The sequence below is a fragment of the Molossus molossus genome, unplaced genomic scaffold (assembly GCF_014108415.1).
Source record: "Molossus molossus isolate mMolMol1 unplaced genomic scaffold, mMolMol1.p scaffold_m16_p_15, whole genome shotgun sequence".
Taxonomy (NCBI): domain Eukaryota; kingdom Metazoa; phylum Chordata; class Mammalia; order Chiroptera; family Molossidae; genus Molossus; species Molossus molossus.
In genome coordinates, this window is record NW_023425350.1 from 29276498 (window position 1) to 29304106 (window position 27609).

General features: G+C 37.4%; 1 protein-coding gene across 1 annotated transcript in view; it reads right to left on the bottom strand.

Moving 5' to 3' along the window:
- Positions 1–27609, bottom strand: part of THADA (THADA armadillo repeat containing) — a 323998-nt gene that overhangs the window by 232082 nt on the left and 64307 nt on the right. The window contains exons 23-25 of the mRNA XM_036262631.1: positions 16339–16471; positions 13545–13658; positions 8376–8498 (exon numbers count right to left, since the gene is read on the bottom strand). Of these exons, the coding sequence (XP_036118524.1) occupies positions 8376–8498; positions 13545–13658; positions 16339–16471 (370 nt within the window). The remainder of the gene's footprint in view (positions 1–8375; positions 8499–13544; positions 13659–16338; positions 16472–27609) is intronic.

Below are 27609 nucleotides of genomic sequence, written 5' to 3' on the forward strand. Positions count from 1 at the left end.
AAAATTGTATCACATTGTGGTTTTTATTTGCATTTCCCTAATGAGTAATAATGTTAAGCATCTTTTCCTGTGCTTATTATTGACTATTTGTATATCTTTTTCTGAAGAAATGTATTCAAACTCTTTGTCCATTTTTTAATAGGGGTGTCTTTTTATGATTGAGTTCTAAGAGTTCTTTATAATGCTGGACACGAGTCAAATATATGATCATCAGATATATGACTTATAAATATTTTCTCCCCTTCTGTCAGTTGTCTTTTCATGTTCTTGATATCTTTTGAAACACAGACACTTCAAATTCTGATAAAATCTGATTTATTTTTCTGTGTTGTTGTTGCTTATGCTTTAGGTGCCACCTAAACTGTTACCTAACCCAAGATCACAGAGATTTACACCTACTGTTTTCTTCTAAAAGTTTTATCGCTTAGCTCTTACATTTAGGACTTTGATCCATATTGAATTAATTTCTGAATATAGTGTAAGATAGAAAACAAATCCATTCTTTTGCATGTGGAAATCCAGTTATCCCAGTACCATTTGTTGAACAGCTATTCTTTTCCCCACTGAACTTCCTTGGCACCTTTTTTTTTTTTTAATCCTCACCCAAGGACATTTTTGCATTTATCTTCAGATAGAGCAAGGAGGGAGAATGGGAGGGGGAGTGAGAGAAACATCAATGTGAGAGAGACACATCGAGTGGTTGCCACCTACATGACCCCAACCGGGGCCAGGGACAAACTGCAACTGAGGTATGTGCCCTTAGCGGGAACAGAATCCAAGACTCTGTGGTCCGTAAGCCGATGTTCCAACCACTGAGCAAAACCGGCCAGGGCTGCCTTGGCACCTTTTTAACTAAATGTTGCTTTTTATTTACAAACTTTTTTTTTTAGAATTAAAAAAAAAATTTGTTTTATTGATTTTTTCGAGAGAGAAGGGAGAGAAAGAGACAGAAACATTGATGTGAGAGAGAAACATCGATCAGCTACCTCCTGCATGCCCCCTACTAGGGATTGAAACTGAAATCCGGACACATGCCCTGACCAAAATTCGGACCGGGACCTCTCAGTCCACTGAGCCACATGTGCCAAGCTGCTTTTGGACTCTTCATTCTATTCCATTGATTTGTATATCTCTACCCTTATGCCAACACCACACTGTCTCATTACTGTTGTTCTGTCATAAGTTTCAAAATTTTTGACACGAGTCCTCCAACTTTTTTTCAAGACTATTTTGGCTATTCTGAGTTCAACTAACTCCAGCAATAATCAATCCTTATCACATGGAAAACACCAGAAAACTTTTCTGCTTCTCCACCTAGTCACAAGGACAGTGATAAATTGACAACTGCTACCAAAATTTTTCCCTTCTATTGAAAGTACATATGCCTTTTTTTTCCTCCTTTCTAGCATGAAAAAGCTTCCATGTAGACTTTTAAGATATATAAGAGGTAGGTAAATGAAAAAAATTAGGTTTCACAAAACTGTGTGTGTGTGCGTAGAAGTGCATGTAATATGTGTGCGTACATATATATAGTATACACTGTTATATATGTATGGTTTTTGTTATATAACATAAATGCTCCCTTGACAAACATTTAAAAATATGAATGGAGAGCTTCCCATGTGCAATCGCTATGTGATATGGTCATTTATACTCTATACAGTTTCACTAGACCCTACACCACCAATGCGTGAATTAGGAAAAAAAGTTCTCTTTCTGTGGGTGAATAAAGCTTCATGCCAAGGCATGTAGCTTAAAAGGTAGACACCACACAGCCCTCATCCTGGCACCCTTGTGGCAACTTCACAACTACCACAGGGCCTGGAGACTTTGGTGCCAACAGAGGACAGAGTATATGTGTCAGTGCTACTGGGAAGACCTGAAAGGCTCTTTTTCCTCTGAAACCCACTGCAAACTGTGAAGCAGAATTGGCCTGAGGGAAGCTAGCTAAAGATATACCAGATAGAAATAAAAACCCAGTGTGAGTCTTAGAAGGACCCTAAAGTGGCATACTCAGTAGAGTTCTGGGCAAGCTGGAAAGATGAATGACCTGTCTTGCAAGGAGGATGCACGGAAAGAAGCTCACGCGTTCCAATCACTGAACACAAACAAAGGAATGCCCAGAAATGTCTCAGTTTCCAAACACTGCCCAGAAAAATCTGTTTCCATACATGTGCATCTCTAAATTACTTTATTATCTAAATTTTTTTTATTTTTGCATTTATCTTCAGATAGAGCGGGAGGGAGAGAAGGGGTAAAAGAGAGAGAGAAATATCGATGTGAGAGAGATACATCAACTGGCTGCCACCCACATGACCCCAATCAGAGTGGGGACAAACTGCAATCGAGGTACATGCCCTTAGCAAGAACCAAACCCGGGACTCTCTGGTCCACAGGCCAACGTTCTAACCGCTGAGCCAAACCGGCCAGGGCCTAAATTTTTAACTAAACTGGCTTCATTTCCAAAATATGTCAAAGATTATCAGTTGTCACCATTTTTACTAATATTTTTCTATTCTGAGCCACCACCACCTCTTGGTAGACTATTATGATAGTTTTTTGATTGTTCCTCCTCCTTCCCTCTTGCCACCTTACAACTGAGTCTCTACGTTTAGCCACATCAATCAGATCCCATTACTCCCCTACTATGTGCAGGGTATTTTACAGTGGTGGGAGCCAGTTTCAAACTCTAGGTCTGTCCCAACTACACCCATGCAGGCTACGGCTCATCCAGTCATGTCCAGACACAGATGAGATGCTACATCACAGAGAATGGGATCTGGCTTCTCTAGCAGCTGAGTAAAGATTGTGCCAACACCTGCCCAAATTGGGTTAATACCCCAAGGGGTGAACTTTGACCAGTAAGAGACAGAATATGGGAATGTTCCAAGAGGTGTAAGCTTCATATAGCCTGGCTAGAAGATATACCACATGACTATACAACCAGCTCAGTTGTCCCACAAGGTTCAGACCCACTTGTAATGTCTTTAATTTTCTTGTCTCATTTCCCTTTTTCCTTCATTCTTGCTGCTTTGGGTTTGTACCACTCAATAAAACCTTAGCACCTAGGCTATATCTCCAGCTCTCTAAAGAACAGGTCCAAAACCCTACAAGGTAGGCAAAATACACCTTCTCCATATTCCCATAACACCCCAAACTCTCCCCTATAATAGCATAGATTCTGGAGTCCAATGAATAACAGCTGTGTGCCCTTTGACAAAGTTATTTTACCTTGCTGAGCCTTGTTTTCCCTATCTGTAAAATGGGAATTAAAGTCATACAATCTACTTTGCATGGTTGTTCTGAGCATTAACTGAGATAATCAATGTAAATGATGCTAGGCACATAGAAAATACCCAATAAGACAGCCATTATTATGATTAGGTCTTATTTACCCCTCTATTTCTAGTGCTTAATATATCATCTGCAACACTGTAGGTGTGCTTAATGCCTAATATGTTTACAACTATACATCGTTCCTGTATTTTAAAAGTGCCTAATAGGTGGTAAAGACCAAGAGATTTCTATGGTTTCAATACAAAAGACTAAGGAATCTGTAAAAACAATTAAATATATACATAAATGCTCCCTGGAAAATGTTCCTTTACTGCAAAGTTAAAATTAAGTTTAGTTTACTTGTTTTTTTCTCTAACTTTTCAGGAAACAATTATCATGAGTACAAGCGTAGTCACCATTAAACGTAAGCTGTATTCCTGAGAAAATGTGTACAAATCAGATTTCTGTAAATCAAACCATATTTCACAGGCTTCAGAAAAAAACCACTCTTTAAATGACTTCAACAGAGAATGCTGTGGTAAAATGAAGACTTCTTCACATTCATTGATTATGTTGATTTACAGTTTTGGTGTATCTTAGGTTTTTATAAGGAAGGAAACATAGCAATCAATATATTATTATTTTTTTCTTTTTAAAAAATATTTTTCTTTATTGATTTTAGAAAGAAATAAAGGGAGAGGAAAAGAGAGATAGAAACATCGATGAGAGAGAACACTGACTGGCTGCGTCCTGCATGCCCCCCACTAGGGATTGGGCCCACAACCTGGGCATGTGCCCTGACCGGGAATCAAACTGGCAACCACTGTGCCACACTGGCCAGGCACAATCAATATATAAAATAAATATATGGATCATTATAGCCATGATGTTTATTCTCTCTAGTAAAGCAAACAAGATTCCTTTATACCAGTGTTAAAAAGGGAGATTCCCCAAAAATAAAATTATAAATAAGCCCTGGCCAGTTTGGCTCCACGATTAGAGCGTCAGCCTGCGGACCAGAGTCCTGGTTCGGTTCCCACTAGGGGCACGTACCAAAAAAAATACATATATATATATGCCCATGTATTTATGCAGTCTTCTGTGGATATATATGTGCATATGAATACGAAACATATGTAAACCCACATAGAAAAAAAGAGGAAGAAAATGCTTCAGAATGCTAATAATGATTACTGCATAATAATTAAAAAGTGACTTTTACTTTTTTATGTTTTCCTTTATTTTCAAAGTTTCTGTAATGCACATATGTTACTTTTTAAAAGGTCTCAAAAATACTTTTTAAATAAATGAAACATTCCTTTTAACAAAACTTCAGTTTTGCTAAAAAGGTGGAAAACTCACCAGGTTTCACTCTCTTAAAACTCTTTCACACAGAACATTTCTTTGTTCACCTTGAACTAATGGCTTGAAGAAAACAATACTGATATTTCTGGCAATCAGTTTTATAATCTCTTATATTTCCTGATGGTCAAGCCACGTTCCTACCTGTGTGATTCAGCTGACGGTACACAGGGATTGCTCCACTTCCTGTAAATGGGTAAGGTAAACACCAGGTCCTCCAGCATAGTTAGGCAATGCTCCTAGACAGAATTTCAGACGGCTGTCTTTATTACAGGAAGATGCACAAATTTCCAGGCAAGAGGTGGCAACCTTGAGGATTCCACTTTACACTGGACGTCTGCGCCTTTAGCTACACTGCAGTATACTGACCCTCAATGAGAGGCTTATCATATAATTATGAAATGGTTTGTGTAGCTAATTGGAAAGCTTGCCTTTCTAAAAAATTCTTCATTCTGCAGGTAATGTATTAAGGCTATTTCTTTTCTCCTCTCGCCTTGCCAGTCTTTGTTTCTTTCTTTCTTTTTTTTTTTTTATCCTCACCCAAGGACATTTTTTCCATTTTTTGTTCAGATAGAGTCGGGGGGGGGGGGGGGAAGAAACATCGACGTGAAAGGGACACATCGAGTTTGCCAGTCTTTCTTAAAGCCAGATGTCAAACACCTACAAGCCAAACGTTTGTCTCCTTTATTTTAGAGGTATAATGATATAGGATACCAATAAAATCATGGTGTTTCTGCCACGAATCATGAATAAACATGTAAAAGTTTACATTCTTAAATCCAACAACTATACTGGGTATTGCCCACTATCTTTAGGGTTCTAAATCAAAGTTTCTGAACAGTGATCATAATGAAAAAAAAAAAGTGACACTATTTAACCTCACTATTTTAATGTTCTGAATGTTTCACCTTTTGACAGAGTATATTTATAGCAATCACTCAACACACTGATAGCCAGAGTGCACAGCATTCAGAAGAAAGACACATTAAGATACTGAGAACCATTCTGCTTCCAGCTCAACATCACTAGTAATCAGAGAAATGCAAATCAAAACCAGAATGAGATACCACTTCACACCCATTACAATGACTATTAAAAAACAAACAAAAAAATACCAGAAAATAACAAGTGTTAGCAAGAATATAAAGAAAATGGAACTTCTGTATATTGCTGATGGGAGTATAAAATAGAGCCGCCACTATGCAATATAGTTAAACATTCCTTAAAAAGTTAAATATAGAACTACAATATGATATCGACAAAAGAATTTAAACCAGGGACTCCAACAGATATTTATATACAATGTTCACTGAAGCATTATTCATAGTAGCCAAAAAGAAAACCTAAAAGTCCACCAACAGATGAATGAATATGTCCTGCTGAGTTTTTTCATTTTTTTCTTGACTGTCAGTGTTGTATATGCTTATCACAGAAAATTATTCAAATATAAGAGAACATAAATTTAATCTTATCAACATCCAGTGGAAACCACTATTATATTGGTTAACAGTTTTATGTATGTAATTACTTCACCTTTTTCCTATTCATTTTTTTATGTAGTTAGGTTACTATATATATTATGTTATAGCTTACATTTTTCACTTAACAGTATCATGAAGATGTTTGCTATTATTATGAAAAATTCTATGTGTTATAACCACTATGTAAAATAGTATGGCATTTTGTCTGGCCGGTATGGCTCATTAGTTGAGCATTGACCCATGCACCAAGAGGTCGCCAGTTCAATTTCTGGTCAGGGCACATGCCCAGGTTGTGGGCCCAAACCCCAGTGGGGGGCATGCAGGTGGTGGCCAATCAATGTTCTCTCTCATCAATGTTTCTATCTCTCTCTCCCTCTCCCCTCCTCTCTCTAAAAACATCAATAAAGAAAAAGAAACTAGAAAAAAAATAGTATGGCGTTTCCTCAAAAAGTTAAAAATACAATTAACATATGATCTAGCAGTTCCACTTCTAGGTACATATTTATTTATTTTTTAATCCTCACCAGAGGACATTTTTTGCATTTATCTTCAGATAGAGCTGGAGGGAGAGAGGGGGAAGAGAGAGAGAAACATCGATGTGAGAGAGACATTATCAACTGCTTGCCACTCACACAACCCCAACCGGGGCTGGGGACAAACTGCAACCAAGGTACATGCCCTTAGTAGGAACCGAACCTGGGACTCTCCGGTCCACGGGCCAATGCTCTAACCGCTGAGCCATACGGGCCAGGGCCTGGGTACATATTTAGTTAGTTAGTTAGTTAGTTAGTTAGTTAGTTAGTTAGTTAGTTAGTTAGTTTTATCCTCATCCAAGGACATTTTTCCATTTTTTTGTTCATATAGAGTGGGAGAGGGAGAGAGGAAAAGAGAGAGAGAGAGAAACATTGACGTGAAAGAGACACATCGAGTGGCTGCCACCCACACTACCAACCAGGGCCGGGGACAAACTGCAACCAAGGCACGCACCCCTAGCGGGAAGCGAACCCGGATCTCTATGGACCTCAGGCCGATGCTCTAACCACTGAGCAAACTTGTCAGGGCGTGGGTACATATTTAAATGAACTGAAACGGAGTCTTGAAGACAGATTTATACATTCATGTTCATAGCTGCATTATTCACAATAGCCAAAAGGTAGAAGTAACTCAAGTGTCCATTGATGGATGAATGGATAAACAAAATGTAGTATATATGGACAATGGAATATTATTCAGCCCTATAAAGGAATGAAACTATGATACATGCTACAACATGGCTCAACCTTAAAAACACTATGCTAACTGAAATAATCCAAACACAAAGGGACAAATATTGTGTGATTCCATTTATATGAGGTACTTAAATAGGCATATTCATAGAGACAGAAAGTAGAACACAGTTCACCAGGTGCTAGGGGAAGAAAAAGATGGGGAGTTTACTATTTAATGGGTACAGAGCTTTGGTTTGGGATGATGAAGTTCTCAAAATGGACAGTGGTGATGACTGCCCAACACTGTGAATTTACTTAATGTCTCTGAATTGCATACTTAAAAATGGTTAAAAAGGGCCCTGGCCGGTTTTGCTCAGCGGTTAGAGCATCAGCCTGTGGTCCAGAGACATCCGGATTCAGTTCCCGCTAAGGGCACGTACCTCAGTTGCAGTTTGTCCCCAGCCCTGGTTGGGTCGTGCAGGTGGCAACCACTCGATGTGTTCCTATCACGTCAATGTTTTTTTTCTCTCTCTCCCTCCCTCCCACTCTATCTGAACAAAATATGGAAAAGTGTCCTCAAGTAAGGATAAAAGAATTTTAAAAAAAACATGGTATATTTTTAAAAAGAGATTGATTGTTTAAACAAAAATAATGATATAGTATGGGTTTACAACATACATAAAAGCAAACTGTATAACAGCACAACAATTGGGAGGAAACAAATGGAAGTATGTATTGCTAGGTTCTTATACTTTAAGAGAAGTGGTATAATATCACTTGAGAGTAGACTGTAATGTTAAAGATATAGACTATAAACCCTAAAGCAATCACTAAAATAAGAAAAAGGTATAGCTAATAAACCAACAAATAGAATGCAATAATAAAATACCAAGAATGAAAATGTAGTTCAAGCCAAGCATTTATCCTTTAAAGAAACTCCTTGATAAAATGCAGTACATATTTTTTATCATTCAGTGAATGGTTAGTTTATTAAAACTTACACAGAAATATAATTAAGTCAATGAAAATAAATGGCAAAAGCACTTACTGCCCAGACTGGTGATGTAAAGCCCAGAATTGCAGCCTTAGCTCCATCAGCAACATAAGGAATAATATTTTCTCCCAGACGTGTATCTCTGAACAAGGCTCTAAGAATATTTAAAGCATGAACCTCGAATAAAAAGTTCAAAATTAGTTGTGGGTTAAAGACTGCAGTAATTCTAAATATGTACAAACCTAATAGCATAGCCTGAAAACAAAAAATTGTCAAATTACAAGAAGAAATAGACAATCTACAAATGAAATTGCAGATTTTAATATAACACACCCAATAATTGATAAATCAGTTTTTTAAAAGTTGGTAAATTTGGCCCAGCCGGTGTGGCTCACTGGTTGAGCATCGACCCATACACCAAGAGGCTGCCAGTTCAATCCCCAGTCAGGGCACATGCCCAGGTTGTGGGCCCAATTCCAAGTGGGGGGCATGCAGGAGACAGCCAATCAATACTCTCATCAATGTTTCTATCTCTCCTTCTCCCTTCCTCTCTCTTTAAAAACCAATTAAAAATTTTTTTTAATTTTTAAAAGTTGGTAAATTTGAACAATGTAATAAAAAAAAAGAGCTTATCCAACAGACATATATAGAATCCTACACCTAACAGAGACAACACACTCTTTTCATAAAACATTCATTTTATAAAATGACCTCAAATCTACCCACAAGTAAAGTCTCAACAAATATCAAATAATTAATATCTTACAAATTATGCTTTGATCACAGTGGAATAAAGTTGGAAATTGATTTTCTTAAAATAATTTAAAAACTGACACATTTTAAAACAATTGGTAAAAGAAAAATATTTGATATTTAGAACTGGACAATAACAAAGATGCTACACATCAACACTTGTGGGCTGCACGTTAAGTGGAACTTTGAAAAAATTAATAATGTTTGTAAAAGACTAAACACGAATGTGCTAAGTGTCCGATTAAGACCGCAGAAAAAGAACAATAAACTCAAAATAGAGAAAGAAAACTAAAAAGAACAGAAAATTTGAAAATAGCAATGATACAACTAAGACTATTAACAAAACCAAAAGCTGATTCTTTAAATAGAAACAGCCCTGGCAGGTGGGGCTCAGTTGGCAGGGCGTCATCTGGTGCACTGAAAGGTTGCTGGTTTGATACCTGGTCAGGGCACATGCCCTAGTTGCTGGCTAGATCCTTGGTAGGGGGAATGTAAGAGACAGCCTATTGATATTTGACTCTCACATCAGTGTTTCTCTCTCTCGCCTCCTCTCCCTTCCTCTCTCTCTAAAAATCATTTACAAATCTTTAAAAAAAAAAGAAACTGAAACAAACCCCTGACAAGACTAACCAAGAAAATAAGTAATATCATAAATACCAAAGAGGATATGATTATAGATACATCAGAGAATAAAATAAAAATAATACTATGGCCCTGGCCAGTTTGGCTCAGCGGTTAGAGCGTCGGCCTGCGGTCCGGAGAGACCCGGGTTCGGTTCCCGCTAAGGGCACGTGCTTCGGTTGCAGTTTGTCCCCGGCACTGGTTGGTCGTGCAGGTGGCAGCCACTCGATGTGTCTCTTCACATCGATGTTTCTCTCTCTCTCTCTCCCTTCCTCTCTCTCCCTCCCGCTCTATCTGTACAAAAAATGGAAAAGTGTCCTCGGGTGAGGATAAAAAATAATAATAATAATAATAATACTATGAATAACACTGCCTTAATCAATTGGAAAAGGTAAGGCAAATGCAATTTCCTAGAAAAAATAATTTATCAAAACAAATATAAGAAGAAATTGAGAAGCTAAACAGATATTTCCATTATATGAAGAAAAGCAATAGTTAAAAACTCTACCCACAGATCAAAGAGGAAAAAACAAAAACAAAAACAAAAAACCAAACCCAACAAAATAACCACAACAATGAAAAACATATACTCACATTATTTTATGGTGAATTCTACCAAATATTCAAAGACTAGCTAATCCCAATCTTATATAAACTGTTAGAGAAGACTTACAAATTTATTTTATCAGTCTAGTAGAGCATGGCTATCAAAATAAGGTAAAATGGTAGTAATTATGAAAGCTGAATATACACATACCCAACAACCACTTCCAGGTATCTACTCAAAAGAAATGTACATGTATGGTTCACTATTAGACATGTACAAGAATGTTCCTAAAGTACTATTCTTAGTAACCCAAAATAAAAAACTACCAGTGTTTATTAGTAGAAGAATGAATAAATTGTATAATATTCTATAGCAATTAAAATGAATATATTACAACATGGGTAAATATAAACGTAATGTGGTCAAAAGAAACCTTATCAAAAGACTACATAATGCATGGTTCCAGTGATATAAAATTCCAAAAAACAGGTAAAACTAAAACTAAGTGTTCTAAGTTAGGCTAATGGTTATCCTTGAGGAAAAGGTGCTAATTAGAAGAGAGCATGGGAGGGCTTTTGGATGCTAGAATGCTCTGTTTCTTGCAGGTTACACAAGCATGTTCACTTTACAAAACTTTACTGAGGTACACATAAGATTTGTACACACCTTTGCATGTATAATTCAATTAAAAAATTTACATAAAACATAAGGAGAGGAACAGCATCAAAAAAGGAAATCACATGCCAATCTAACTTACGAATACAGTAAAAATATACAAAATATATATATATATATATATATTTTAATTTTAAGTGAATATAGCAATGTGTAAAAAAATTCATCATTTCAAAGTTCAGGGCTCATTCTCTGTATGCAAAGGTTGTGTTATATTAAATAGTCAACATAATTCAATATATTTTCAAATTCTAGAAGAAAACATTCATCTCAAAAGATGCTTAAAAGCATTCAATAAAATTCAATTTCTTTAATGAGATATAAGACAGATTAAAATCTAGCAAATATCAGAAACAACAAAAGGATGCCTGCTATTTCTATTTCTATACAAAACTGTACTAACAGTTCCAAAAAGAAGCATGCATGAGATAACAAAAATGTTTTAAAGATTAAGAAGTAGAAAGGTAAAACAAATTTAGCATTATTTGCTAAACGTATGGTTATCTACAAAGAAAATTCAAGAGAATTTACAGACAAGTCACCATTTCACACCAAGCAGAAATGCAAGACTGTATAAGTTAATGTATAAGACTGTTCAGAAATTAAAATGAACTTAGCTCTTACTAATCTTAAAAAATAACATTGATTAAAAAAACACAAACTATAAAAAGATGTAGAGATGATACCAATTCATGTAAAAATAAAAAGGTCATATAAAAGAATCAAAAGAATGCATAAGAATGATTTGAATTAGTAATTATAACTGAGGAGGAAGAAAAGGGAATGGGATGGGGAAGAATCCACAGTATATGCAATTGTATCTGTAATACTTTATTTCTTCAACTTGGAATTGGTTTAATGGATGTTCACCATTTACTAGACATTTTAATATGCTGAAATATTTCACAGATACAACATAATAAAAATAATAAAGAGATAAACCATACTAGGGGAGATGAAAGCAAATCATCAGCTAACACCTAGAAGACTGTTCAGAGGCAAATATTAAATTAAATATTTTACTTATTTATTTATATATTTTCTCTTTATTAATTTTTAGACAGAGAGGAAGGGAGAGTGAGAGAGAGATAGAAACATCAATAAGAGAGAACGCTGATTGGCCCCCTCCTGCATGCCCCCAACTCGGGATTGGACCCACAACCTGGGCATGTGCTCTGACCGGGAATCGAACCAGCAACCTTTTGATGCGTGAGCCACACTGGCCAGGCATATTTTACTAATTTAATAAAAATGATCACTAAAATGTCATTAATGATCATGAAGCAGAATAGGGCAATAATTATCCAGTACTCTTTAAAACCAAACTCCACAGGCCCTGGTTGGGTAGTTGGAGTGTCGTCCTGATAAAGCAAGGCTACAGGTTTGATCCCTGGTCAGAGCACATGGAAGAATCAACCAATGAATGCATAAATAAGTGGAACAACAAATCAATGTTTCTTTCTCTCCCTCTCTGTCCCTTACCCTCTCTCTCTCTCTCTAAAATCAATGATTTTTAAAAAGGTATATAATTCAAATAAATAAAACCAAATTCCATTATTTTTAATTTTTTTATTTATTGATTTTATAGACAGAGGAAGGGAGAGGTAGAGAAAGATGGAAACATCGATGAGAGAAAACATCGATCGGCTGCCTCCTGCATGCCCCCTACGGGGATTTGGCCCACAATCTGGGCATGTGCCCTGACCCGGAATCGAACCGGTGACCTCTTGGTGCATGGATTGACGCTCAACCACTGAACCATACCAGCCATGCCAAATTCCATTATTTTTTAATGTTCTTATAAAAAAATAATACTTTTTTAAAAGTCATGGTCTAGGAAAACAGAACCAGTTATATTTTTCACATTTTATTGAATAATATCTTAAAATGATCATTTCTGAAAGGTAATTAATAAAACCATTATTGTACATTTCAGCTTTCAGTCTCTTCCCTGATGTAGCACGGCCCTCCCACAGTTGAGTAGGAATGTCCTGCTATGAAATATTTACTGAGAAAGCCTAGACAAGAAGTATGTGACAGGCATTTACCATGGTGGAGTGGAGTGGAGTAGGGTAGAATGGAGTGGAGCAGGGTGGAGCGGGGTGGAGCTGTGAGGAGTACTTAATCCAACTTCATACATTAACATACATGCATACCTAACCCAATTTCAGCAGTGACTAAAAGGGACTAAGTATTAGCTAAAATTAAAATCGGAATATACCAAAAGTCAGACACTACATTTTAGGGAAAGAGTCAACTGCTCAATTACAAAATGTAGACCAACCTGAAGAAGCACACATGAAATTTTAGTGAGAGCACATTCATTTTTAAATTTTGAGATGCAGTAGTAAGTATTACAATGTATCAAAGTTGCATGTCTTCACCAGAGTTTAAAAGTAGTTCATTTTGGTCAATATATATTAATTAAAACAATGATTTCTTTTGTGGATAGGAAAGATCAAAATGAAACAAAACAAAACAAAAATCTAAATAGGTTTCAAAGGTCTGTCCTATCTTCAAGAGTTCTATATCTTTAGTGGATAGTTTTGTTTTTGTTTTCTTTTTAAATACAGTAAGGATGTGAAACCACTGCCTTCCTAGCAGGGTTTGTGTATTTCTATTATTACCTGGGGGACTGTACTCTGTGAGTCACCAGCAGGCCCAGCCAAAGATATTAACTCTTTCATTGTTATTTTCAACAAATCCATTTTGCCTTTCTTAGGTTCAGATGCCAACAGTGCCTATGGAAAAACAAGGCAAAAATTAACAAGGCTCTTATTTTACTACTTCCCAGAATCAATCTCAAAATGCAAAATCCCTTTTATAAAAACATCTGGTATCAAGAAAGTTCATTAAGCCATGTGGCCTTGAGCAAGTAGTTTAACCTCCCCATCTCCCAGATTCTTTACCTATAAAATTAGATAAAGGTGATATCATGGGATCTCTAAGGTCACTTCTCGTTTGCTTGTTAATTACATAATTCTAAGAGGTTGAGAATAGCTCTTATTGACAACTCTTTTAGGACCATAATTAGGTGGCAGGTCTCAGATAAAATAAATCAGTTTCGGTAACAAATTTACCCAACAAGAACATACTCTTTATTTTAAAAACAAACAAACAAGCAAAAAATCCTTAGGATTAAGTTTACTTTGAGAACTTGGAAAATCCCTGGAGACTGATCAGTTATTTAATTCTTTACAAAAGAGTCTCTATCTGGAGGGCTATCAAATTATAGTACTGGAAACTCCATAGAAGAAAATACTATAAACTTGAAAGGGGTCCTACATTTGAATTTCCAAGAGATGCTTATTTACTTTGTGTCTAACATTTTGCCAGTGTTCAATAACCATAAAAATAGGCTATCAAACCACTTGAGGCAATAAAAAGGAATGAAGTATTGATACATGATATAACATGGATGAACCTTAAAAACATTACGCTAAGTGAAAGAAGACAAACAGAAAAGATCACATTATATGGTTCCATTTACATGAAATGTCCAGAATAGGGGGATCTACAGACAGATTAGCAGTTGTGTAAGGCTTCGAGTAACAGTGGTATTTCATAGGTACGTAGCTACTGGCTCCCAAGAGTGAACTATCAAACCACCCAGTTTCTTCTGAAACATTTATAATCCATAAAAGAGGAAAGTAAAGATACACACAAAAAAGTTACGTTTCAAAGAGAAATTCCTCATAGCATATTTACGCACAGAAAACGTATCTATTATTTTTTCATGACAACTCAAACAAATGTTGTCTGTCTACCCAAAATGTAAGCTCATAAACTAAGTAGGCAGTTTTTTTCCTCTACAGCTAACACTAAGTAGAGGTTTCCACCAGAACAAGAATATAGCTTTATTGGTAAGTTATGCTAAGGGAAATGAGACATCTCTGAGCAGATTTTCTATTAATTTAGATTTTATTTAACTAAAATAAACAAGAAAGCTATATGCAATTACTGAAATGTCTTCTGGGAACCATGCCCCCCTGCACCCCCCAAGAGCTGTATGTATGCAGTATGGCACTCTTCTCAAGGAAAGGCTAAGAAAGTGCACGACTTGCTCGCTCTATCACTAGGACCAAGATTTAATACCAGTTTGGGACCAGAGGTGGAATAAGCACACAGCACAAACATGCAACCAGACCTTGCTGTTGCCTTAACATTTGTCCTCAGACAGATAAATGAGGAAAAAACACACTAGGATAGAATGAATTACAGATAGGAAAATGAACCACAATGACCCAGAATGGGTCAAATTAGAGAGGAGATGATTTCTGGAAGTCACCAAAAATCCACCCAGCAGAACTACTTCAATGATCTCTGAATCAAATCAACAACCTCTGTTGCCCATTGTCATAAAAAAACAAAAATCATGACTTTTGGAATTTCAGGAAGAATAGGAGGAGGAGGGAAAAAAATGGAGGGGCACCAAAAACTAGAGGCTTCATTTCACTTATTTTCAATGCTTTATTATATCATCCCCATTCCTGGGTTTTATCTTACTGAATGAATATTAAACAAAGACCTTTCAGGTCAGGGTCTGATTTAGTATTGTGAGTACTTTGGTTTTTATTCTTTGGATTCATGAAGGTGATAGTCTCTTAATTCGACATTGTGGAAATAAAATATTTTCCTCTCCAATAGCAATATCTGGGTATACTGATACAGAGCAATCGTTAAGGTATAATGTTAAGTGAAAAAAAGGGGGGGGGGCAAAATAACATGTATAGTATGCTTTTATTTGTGCTTTTAAAAAAACACACACACCCATTCTCATACGGAGAGAGGTTTAGGAGTCAGACTGCCTGGGCTCAAGTCTTAGTTCTGCTCCTACTATCTCTGTGGCTTTTGGCAAGTTACTTAACTTTTATAAGCTCCAGTTTCTTCATCTATAATATACACACAATAATAGGACTTATTTCATAGGGCTTAAGAAAGGATTAAATGACATAATTTTTGTGAAATTATACTTATGTTAGCAACTATTTAGGATTATTTTATACATGCACATTTTATGGAAGGATTTAAAAGAAACCATTAATCCTGATTGCCTACAGAGTCTTAAGGGTCTTGAAATGAGAGGAAGACTATTTTTTTCTAATTCAAACAAAGGCAATATGCACACTTCCTGGAAGTGAGCAATGAATGTGCCACAGTGATGTCTGTCTACTTAACAACCAGGCAGAAATCTATACCACCCTCTGTTCATTACAAGGCTGACCTCTTAGAGAGTTTGTTCCAAGAACAGATCTGTCACAGGAACATATTGTCCACACATGAAGACAAAGCTACAAATGCTATAGTACTGAAATGACAGAAATGTCTCTTATGCAATACTCCCTCACATGTCAAGGGGATCAGAATATGCTATTATCAAAAGACAAATAAGCAAACGGCTATGGTCCTGTGGATAAGTACCTGTATGTAGAAAGGAATTCCAGCACTGCGCCTTGTAGCACAGAGTTTAGACGAAGGATCACTGCATTTAATTTCCTCTAAAACATTCCATAACCACTGTTCTGGTAGCTTTTGCAGACTCACATTAGGGCATCTAAAAGGCATATATAAAGCAAATATTTGGAATTATCAGGTAACAAAAGTTAAATGTACAAACTATAGATACATATTAACACTGTTAGAAAAGAATACATATCCCTACATTTGGAGGAAGGAAAACTAAAAAATGTCTCACTTTCTACTTTTTACCTACTTTCCTCTTTATTGTGGATCTTAAGATTTGAAACTATTTAAGATTCTATTCTTACAAAAGCATATAAATCATGTGTCTCGTCTGCAAAATACCGCGGCTTGCACCCACACTTAAAATGTCCAAAGATGGTTAATCAAGCTCTCACAGATGGTCTATACTACTGCAAAACTCCAGAGTGCCAACAAAGAAAACCCAACTGTATACTTTATGGTCATTCATGTCCTATATTTATAAAGATTATACATATTCAAAGAAAATACATTTTAAAGTTCATTTTAGTAATCATTTTCATCTCTCTCAAAATGTGGACTACAACAAATAAAAATTTCAACCAGATTCTATGGAGAACTAATAAAGCAAGTTATCTAGGAAGGGGTATAAACATTTTGAGGTTATTTGAACATTGTGGTTAGTGAAATTCTGCTGTATTATATTAGGTGCTATTCTAGGGTGCTTAAGAACATTTCTTTTTTTTTTTTTTTTTAATCTCAAACTTAGGCCCTACCAGACTGTATGACATTATCCAAAGAAATAGCATATTCAGTGGTAGATAGACACAATTATTTTAGAAGGATCATAACTGAATTTAACTAAAATTAATACATGAAAATAAAGAGATAAAGTCCAAAGAAAAAATATAGTAGTCCCCCTATTACCTGAGGGGGATACATTCCAAGACCCTGGATGAATGCCTGAAACCGAGACAGTACTGAACCCTATATGTACTATTTTTTTCATATGTATGTGCGTGTGTGTGTGTGTGTCTATATATATATATATGTGTGTGTGTCTATATATATATATAGACACACACATACATACCTATGATAAAGTTTAATTTATAAGTTAGACACAGAGATGAACAAAAATAACTAATAAACTAGAATAATTATAACAATACACTGTAATAAAAGTTATATGAATGTGGTCTCTCTCCCTTTCTCTCAAAATATCTTCTGGTAGTGTACATACAGTGTGGATGTGCTGGACAAAGGGATGATTCACGTCCTGAGTGGGATGGAATGGGACAGGACAAGATTTCATCATACTATGTAGAACAGTGCACAATTTAAACTTATGAATTCTTTATTTCTGGGATTTCCATTTAATATTTTAAGACAGAAGCTGACCAATGGTAACTGAAACCCAGAAAGTGAAACCACAGATAAGGGAGAACTAATGTATTCTCTTTTGTAAACTGAGGAAGACATTCTGCAGAAAGGTAACTGATTTCTAATTTGTAGTGATAATTAGATATCTTAGAAACAAAGTGGGATTTTTTTTCCTTTATTCTACTTTGGTGTAAGATAGACAACTTCAGTTTCTGACTAAACATTCCAAATAGCAACTTAAATTTAGTTGTGTATGGCACAGAAAAAAAAATATATACACACACACACACTACTATTCTAAAGAAGGCATTTAAAAAAAGTTTGACATGGGCCTAAAAAATGTTATTTTAGCCCTGGCCAGTTTGGCTCGGCGGTTAGAGCGTTGGCCCCCGGACCAGAGAGGCCCAGGTATGGTTCCCGCTAAGTGGTGTGTGCGGATGCAGTTTGTCCCCGATCCTGGTTGGGGTCGTGTGGGTGGCAGCCTCTCGCTGTGTCTCTCTCACATAGATATTTCTCTCTCTCTCTCTCTCCTGCTCTATCTAAGGGTAAATGCAAAAATGTCCCCGGGTGAGGATAAAAAAATATATATATATTATTTTAGCCAGAAATGTTAACAATCAAATCTCCCTACTCGCAGAAGGCTCTATAATTTTAAAGGTTTCCTTTTTGCATGGCTTAAAATCTATCACCTCACTGCTGCTTCTTCCCACTAAATCCCCTCAGCCACCCAAACCAACCATCAACAACCTGAACCACAACATTAAAAGAAATTCAAAGGCATAACAACCAAATGCAAAATCGAACCTTATTTAGATTTCTTGAACAAATGTAAATATTTGAACAAACTTGAACAAAACAAATGTAAAAATTATCTTTTCTCTTTTAAAAATTGTATTGATTTTAGACAGAGGTAGGGGGGATAGAGAGTAGGAGACAGGGAGGGGGAGAGAGAGAGAGAGAAACATTAATTTGTTGTTCCGTTTATTTACGCATTCATTAGTTGATTCTTTTATGTTCCCTGACCCAGGTTTGAACCTGAAACCTTGGCGTACTGGGATGACGCTCTAACCAACTGAGTTACTTGGACAAGGCAGAGTAAAATGGATATTTTCAAATAATAAAGAAAATCTATGCATGTATTACATATTATATGACACTAAGGAGTTATGGTCAAATCTCAGTTCTCGAACATCTCCCATCTCGAACAATTTGGTTCTCCATCAAGTTGTTCTCAGAAAAAATGTCTCAGTTGTTGAACAAAACTTCGGTTCTCAACCTGACAACTGTTTCATGCTGATATATCAGCATGACAAAAAGTGTCTCTCAGGCCCTGGCCAATTCTGCTCAGTGGTTAGAGCGTCGGCCTGCAGTCCAGAGAGACCCGGGTTCAGTTCCCGTTAAGGGCACGTACCTCATTTGCAGTTTGTCCCCGGCCCTGGTTGGTCGTGCGGGTGGCAGCCACTCGATGTGTCCCTTTCATGTCAATGTTTCTCTCTCTCTCTCTTTTCCTCCCTCCCTCCCTCCCACTCTATCAAAACAAAAAATGGAAAAATGTCCTCGGGTGAGGATAAAAAACAAAACAAAACAAAAAAAGTGTCTCTTGGGCCACAAGAAAAGGGGAGAATGTGAGTCAGTTTACTGCTAAACCTCGAGTTGTTAACATCTCGGGAAATTGTGCTGTGAATATTTGTGTGTGTGTGTGTGTGTGTGTGTATGTATGTGTTTTGTTTTATTTTGTTTTTTGCTTTTGTTGCTGGCCAAATGGACGATTAGCACAATTTTAAAGCATAAAGAGGACATCAAGAGTGCTGATGTTGCTAAGGGTATGAAAGAAACAAGGATCGCAGGCAACTGAAGAGCTAGAAAAACTGTTGATTTGGATAGTAGATGAAAAGCAGTTAGCCGACAACAGCATTTTGGAGGCAGTGATGTGTGAAAAAGCGAAGGGGCTGCACACTACCTCCTGAAAGACACCCCTGGAACGAGTGCTGACAGTGATTCCTTTGAGGCTGGCAGGCGGTGGTTCGATACATTTTTTAAAAGCGTTTGTTTACAGATTAAACAGTACATTAGACATGTACTGTATATAAGAAAGGTTAAAACAAGGTATCATTTGGGGGTCTGGAACAAAGTAATTCAATTTAAATTATTTCTAATGAGAAAAAATGATTTGGTTTCCGGAGAAATCACTTCTCAAAAAGATGTTCGGAAAGAATTACATCCGAGATGGCACTGTGGACATGACGACAAGGGTCTGCATTTTTTGGAGTTGCATACTGAAGTATGTATGAATAAAAATAACAAATCAAGGATGTATTTTATTCACCAAACCACAATGAAAGGATAAAAGAAGCAAATGCAGCAAAACTTTGATAACTGTTGAATCTGGGTGATATACAGGTAAAGGCAGTTCATTATATTATTCTCTCTATTTTTATGTATATGTGCATATATGTTTGAATTTTGTTTTATATATGTTTATATGTTTAAAATTTATGTTTGAAAAATAGCATAATAAAAAAAATCCTCCCACACTTTATTTATAGGGATTAGCTACTTCCCATCATTGGAATTATATCTTTTATAATTTATAATAAATGCTTGTGTTTCATGGAATAATTTCTCTAGTTCGTTACTAACATTGCCAGCTTGATATAATACTCACACAGTTGCCCAATCAAAAACTGAAATTCAAATTCCGCAGAACAGTTAAGTACTAATGATACAGTTATAAATTACTGCCTTCTTTTCCTCATTCTTCACTGTCTCTTAAGTAGGGTTAATGGAAAAGAAAAAAAAGAGAAAATTAAAGCAAAAGTCATCTTTTTGTGATCTACCCATTCAAAAAAAAGTTGGAGACACAGAGAAGTAAGTAAAAACTACTTGATCTGAGATTATAGGTGGATTTCATTTACTTGTATTTTCTTGCCCACCACAGGACCACTGGCAATGTAGGACTGGCTTATAGACAATGCTGCAGTCTAAGGTCAAGTCTCCTGTAGGAATTTACTATGTAAGATGGAAGAGCAACTGTAGGGGGTATTTTTCCATTTCCTCATTTTCTTATCAAGTGCACTAAAATACCAGTAGAACAAATACTACTTCACTAATGCTCCTCAACACTGTCAGTGAGCTAGCATATGGTCTAGCAAAACCAACCAGTCTGAGAAGGCAGGTCTAGGATCATAATAACCCGCCTCACCATGAGTCCTGCTTCCTTCCCTGAACTTATAATGGCTCTTGACTGTTAACAAATCTTGATCTAAGTCATTTTCCATCTTGATCAAATCTTCCAGCTTGAAAGGCTGCCTATGACCAGGCCCCAACCTTTCTACTTGAATCTAACCTTAAAAGTTATTCCAGAAGGACTTCCGGTCAAGATGGCGGCGTAGGTAAACGCGCTATCGCGTCCTCCCACAACCACATCAAAGTTACAACTAAACTACAGAACAACCATCATTCAAAACCGCCTGAAATCAAGCTGAATGGAAGTCCTACAACTACGAAATTAAAGCAGCAGCCACCTCCAGACAGGCAGGAGGGGCGGAGGCATGAGGGGCGGGGTGGCAGCAGCACGCAGGGCTGGTCCCACACCCACTTGTGGCTGATAAAAATCAGGAGGCTCCCGTGGCTGGGAAGGTCCTTCCTGAGGACTGAGGGGGTCCCCGTCCCACACCAGGTGCCCCGCTCAGGGTTCCAGTGCCAGGAAGAGAAGTCCCCATAACTTCTGGCTGGAAAAACCAGCGGGAACTGAGCCCCAAGCAGCTCCCTAAAGGGCCCGCGCACGGACTTATCGGACTCTCTCCCTCTAAGCTTGGAGGGGAGGCAGCTCCACGGGCTCCAGAGACATACAGGGAAGAACTGAGCTGTTTGGCACTGGAGCGAGGGCTGGAGAGGGGACTTTCTCCGGGACAAACGTACTGTAAGAGGCCTTTGTTCCTTTGGTGAGCCCTTCCCTGGGCAGCAGACAGTCGCCATATCTGGGACTCCAGCAACCTGGCTCACACTGGTAGCCCCGCCCTGTTGACTCCCTGAGGCCCCACCCCACCCAACTTTCAAGCCCACCCAAGCTGTTGCCACTTGCTTAACCATAGGATTGGCCTGTCTTGGATCCTGCTTCAGGTTTTTCCTAAATTCTTTCAAACGAGCAGCATATGGTCTCAGCGAGCCCCATACCTCTCATTAAGTAATACACTGAAACAAACACAGGGAGGCAGCCAAAATGAGGAGACAAAGAAACAGGTCCCAAATGAAAGAACAGAACAAAACCCCAAAAAAAGAACTAAGCGAAATGGAGATAAGCAACCTAACAGATGCTGAGTTCAAAATACTGCTTATAAGGATGCTCAATGAACTTAGTGAGAACCTCAGTGAACTTAGGGAGGGCCTCAAGAGCATAAAAAAGGACCAGTTAGAAATCATGGACACACAGTTAGAATTGAAGGAGGCATTAACTGAAATAAAGAATAATTTACACAGCTTCAGTAATAGAGTACGTAAATCCAAGGAGCAAACCATCAATTTGGAATATAAGGAAGGAAAAAATGCCCAATCAGAACAGCAAAAAGAAAAAAGAATCCAAAAAAAATGAGGACAGTGTAAGGAGCCTCTGGGACAACTTCAAGCGTGCCAACATTTGCATCTTGGGGGTGCCAGAAGGAGAAGAGCGAGAACAAGAAATCGGAAACCTGTTTGAAACAATAATGGCAGAAAACTTTCCTAACTTGGTGAAGGAAACAGACATACAAGTCCAGGAAGCACAGAGAATCCCAAACAAGATGAACCCCAAGAGGCCCACACCAAGACACATCATCATCAAAATGCAAAAGGTTCAAGACAAAGAGAGAATCTTAAAAGCAGCAAGAGAAAGGCAGCTAGTTACCTACAAGGGAGTTCCCATAAGGCTGTCAGCTGATTTCTCAAAAGAAACTTTGCAGGCCAGAAGGGAGTGGCAAGAAATATTCAGAGTGATGAAAACCAAGAACCTACAACCAAAATTACTCTATCCTGCAAAGCTGTCATTTAGAATTGATGGACATATAAAAACTTTCCCAGACAAGAAAAAGTTAAAGGAGTTCATCACTACCAAACCGTTATTATATGAAATGAAGGGTCTTTTTGAAGAAAAAAAATAAAATGTATGAACAAACAAAATGGCAATGAATACATATCTATCGACAGTGGAATCTACAAACAAAATGAACAGGTAGAACAGAGACATTCTCATAGATACAGAGAACATTTTGTTGGTTGCCAGTTGGGAGTGGGGTTGGGGGAATGGGAGAAAAAGGTGAAGGGATTAAGAAGTACAAATTCATTGCTAGACTGACAAACCTCAAAGGGAAAGGGCTTTGGGGGGGTGGGAAGAAATAAACCAAAGAACTTATATGCATAACCAATGGACACAAACAATAGTGTGGGAAAAGGTGGGAAGGGGGCGGCGGGAGTGGGGAGGAGGGGGTCAATGGGGGAAAAATGTGGAACATCTGTAATACATTTTACATCCAACAATAAAGATTTAAAAAAAAAAAAAAAGTTATTCCAAATTTCTTCACAAATCTTCTATTCTACTAAGGCTGTTTACTTTGCTGGTCCCCATCTCTCTCTCTCTCTCTCTCTCTCTCTCTCTCTCTCTCTCTCTCCATATTCCCAACTCAGCATTTGCTTATGGTCTCCACACTTATCCCTATCATCCAAATTGATGAAACTTCCTCCAAATATTGCACCTCACAAGGACCTTTCCTTTTTTGAAGCTTCTAATGTACCTAGAGCGACTACTAGGCACAAGGTGTACAAGGGGTCACTACAGTGCCATGGAAGGGGCGGAATTTGTGCTGGACTTTGAAGGATGTGTAGACAGAAGGGTGGAAGGCCCACATATGTGGGGTTAAGGAAGTAGGAGATGAGAGGACTGAGGAAATATAGTATATAAAGGCCCTAGAGGCAATTTCCTAATTTAGATTCTGGGTTATTCTAACTATAAACAGTTAACTGGGCCTACTTATTCCCTTGAGTGTTGCATACCAAGACTAAATGCTCCTTGTTGAATTGGGGAATTTGAAAACAAAGGCCAGAAGAATGTTCAACAAGGTCAAGGCTGGCAAAGTGCCCTCCTTAGAGCCCTCTCTGCCCACTGCGAAGGATCCAGCAACCTCAGGAACTCTGGGTAATGCTCCAGGCATCAACTCCTACCATCCAGTCTGAACCTTCTTATTTCTGCTCTGTAATTCCCCTGAATCGTATCAGCTTTTCTGCAGAATACTTCACTTGTCTGATTTCCAATTTGGACTCTGCAGTTTGGACCTTATTTCTCTGATTCCCTTGCTTCCTAGTTCTGCATCAATCCCAGGACACCCCCTCCAGCTCTATACAGAAATTGGTCCAATAATTAATTCCCACCCTTTGTGCTAAAATGAAACATGCTATATTTAAAACAAAATCCATTTACCAGTTTTGTTTAAACTATCATAATGAAAAGATATTTGCCTGCCACTAAGGGAAGAAAACTAAACATTTATTAAATGCCTATTACATATCAGATACAACACTAGGCTTTTCACACCTAATCTTATCTTGCAACAAACAAATCAGTGAGAAGGCATCATCTTCCCCAACTCACAGATAAGATAAAATATCACAGTGCTTAGGAGGACAGACTATGAGACCAAGTTATTTAGTTTAGAATCCTTGTTCTGCCACCTAATAGCTGTGTGACCCAAGACAAGTTACAAAACCTCTCCATGTCTCACCTTCCTCTTCTATAAAATGAAAATTGTTGTAAGGATTAAATGAGTTTATTCGTGTAAAGTGTTTGAAAAGTTCTTAACAGTTGTTTTATAAAATTATCTATTATTATGAGAAAAGCAAGTTTTAAAGCATTTCAAAGTGTTCTGGCCAGTTTTGCTCCGTGGTTAGAGAATCGGTCCATAGACTGAAGGGTCCCGGGTTCAATTCCCAGTCAAGGGCATGATCCCCCATCCCGGTCGGGGTCAAGCAGGAGGCAACCAATGTGTCTCTCTCACACTGATATTTCTCTCTCTCTCTCTCTCTCTCTCTCTCTCTCTCTCTCCCTCCCTCCCTCCTTCCCACTCTATCTAAAAATCAATGAAAAAATATCCTTGGGACAATGAAAAAAATTAAGTTTCAAATAAACTTCTCATAAAGATGGAGAGTAGGTTTACATTTTGACAAGATATACCCCCCAACATATATTAATAATAACCAAAATAAAACCCCAAAACCAACTGAGCTTAAAAAAAAAAAAAGAGCCCTGGCCTGCTCAGTGGTTAGAGCATTGGCCTGAGGTCCAGAGAGACCCTGGTTCAGTTCCCGCTAAGAGCGTGTACCTCGGTTGCAGTTTGTCCCCGGCCCTGGTTGGTCATGCGGGTAGCAGACACTCAATGTGTCCCTTTCACGTCGATGTTTCTCTCTCTCTTTCGCTCTCTTCCTCCCACTCTATCTGAACAAAAAATGTCCTCAAGTGAGGATAAAAAAAAAAAGGAAATTATTTGGGTGAAACAGAAATGCAAAGCATGGGTATAAGGACAGTAAGATCTGCAAGTCAGAGCTCTAGAAACAGCAGTGATGGCCAGGAAGTCAGTTCTTAAGGGGTAACTCACCTTACTCCTAGGAGATGGTGAATTTCAGCAGCCTCCTCTCCCATGAAAGGAGGTTGAAAAAGGGCTACTATTTGCCAGAGCTGCCTGGGGCTACAGCAGGAGGAAAAGCCAAAGGCCCAGGGAAACTGAACTAGACTGAGTGTTAACTTGGTGACCAGATCTGTGATATCCCCAGTATCACTGTAAATGGGAGACCCAAAATGCCACTATCTAAGCTAGTTCCTTGATAGAGAGGAATGAGCCCAGAGAGATAAATAAATAAGCCAAAAAAGCTCCCAATCATAGCCAGCAAACCAAAATTCAAAACACAGAAGTATGTTTTATATAAAGAAAATCTAAAAAAATCAATAATTAGAACATAAATTCACTTCATATAAAACTTAATTTTATAGAGTAGTCTGACAAAGACTTTAAAATAACTTTAGAAAACTCAAGAGATAAATGAAGGAATAACTTATACTTTAAAAGAGCAAGAAATTATGAAAAAAACAGTACTGACAAACAGGCATATATGAAAATAAAGATACTGAAAATATTAGAAATGAAAATGTACTTTCATAAAATAACAGATAAGATGAATTCTAGAGAATAACTTAGAAGACAATTTTCTGGGAAATGCATCCAAGATAGTGCACAGAAAGACAGAAATATAAAATATACATGTGTGCATATATGTGTGTTAGTCTGCCTCCCAGAGACCCATATAAAAAGAAATTTTAATGGACATACTTCAGGAAAGTTAAGTAAGCCCAGAACAGTCTCAATGTGGTGTCCACTAGGCATCTCAAACTTAACATGCCCCAACTAAACTCCCAGTCTTTCTCCAAAAATCGACTCTACCCATAGTCTTCCCCATCCTATAGTCTATAAATAACACATCTTAGGCAAAAAATTTTAAAGTCATCCTTTCTCTTGAAAACCACATATGTCAACATATCCTGTTATACCTTCAAATTATATCTAAATTCATATCATTTTTTACTATCTCCACCAATCTCCAAGCCATCACCATCTCTTTCTTGAATTATAATAATATTATAACCTCCTAACTGGTCTTTCTGCTTTTACTACTTTCAACACAAAAGTAAAAGAAATCCTTTTAAAAGTTCAGATCATAATACTCCTCTGTTCACAAACCCTCCAATGGCTCAGAGTAAAAGCCGAAGTCTTATACTATCTAGTCCTCATTGCTTCCGTGATCTTCCACAACTCTTTCCCTTTCTTACTTTACTCCAGTCACAAGTGGTTTACTTGCTGTTCAAATACCTTTAGTCCATGCCTCTTGACTTTTGCACCTGACCCTCTCTGCCTGGAATGCTCTCCTCCAGATATATAACTGTTGATTACAGTGTTCACTATACTTACGAATATGTTGACATCTTTCACGTTAATTTTTTAAATCGAGTTTTAAAAAGGGAGAGAGAGAAGTTAAATAACTTGCCCAAGGTTATACAGCTGGTACGTGACAGAGGGAGAATTAAAATGTAGACTGACAGCAAAGTCCTTGCTTTAAAAAAAGAAAGAAAAGAAAGGGCATTACTTCAAGGCGCCTGCTCTAAATGCTCAGTTACACATTTGGCTTGATCTGGCTCATGATACAAATACTATCAACTTTCTATTATTTCTGTCAGTGGATTTCATCCATTCATTTGGAAAAGCAGATCTATTAAGTAGCTAGAAGTTGTTTGGCCCTATGCTGTGCCCTAGGAAGGGACTAGTAGAATAAAAATTCCAAATTATACATAATTCAGAAAGCATGTTTTTGTGGCTTTTTAATGTATTACTAGAATATAGTGTTTTTAAGAAAAATCTTTCTAATCATGTTTTATTTAGGTTACATTTTGAATTGATTTCAATCCCTGAATATCTAACATCAGGATGGGGGTTAAAGTAGTTTTTATATAAATTAGGTGATCTGGATGGAAAGGTAGCTGGAAAATTAAAATATCCTAAAGAAAATCCTCTCAGTGGATAACCTACTTGTGACTGACTTGAGGTGAACTGTGTCTCATTCATTTTGGAGGTATTCCAACTCTCTTAGACAACGGGGGACATTTATTACTGTTAGAAACTGTTTTCTTACATTAACCAAATGACTCACCACTGGCCTAAAGAAATTATTTCACCTACAAACAAAATGCAACTAATACATTTTAAACATGAAGTACATTTAAAGCCAAAACATGAAGCAAAATTCCCAGAAAATGATCAAGACTCAATTGCCAGGAAACTAGTTTGTATAACCTCA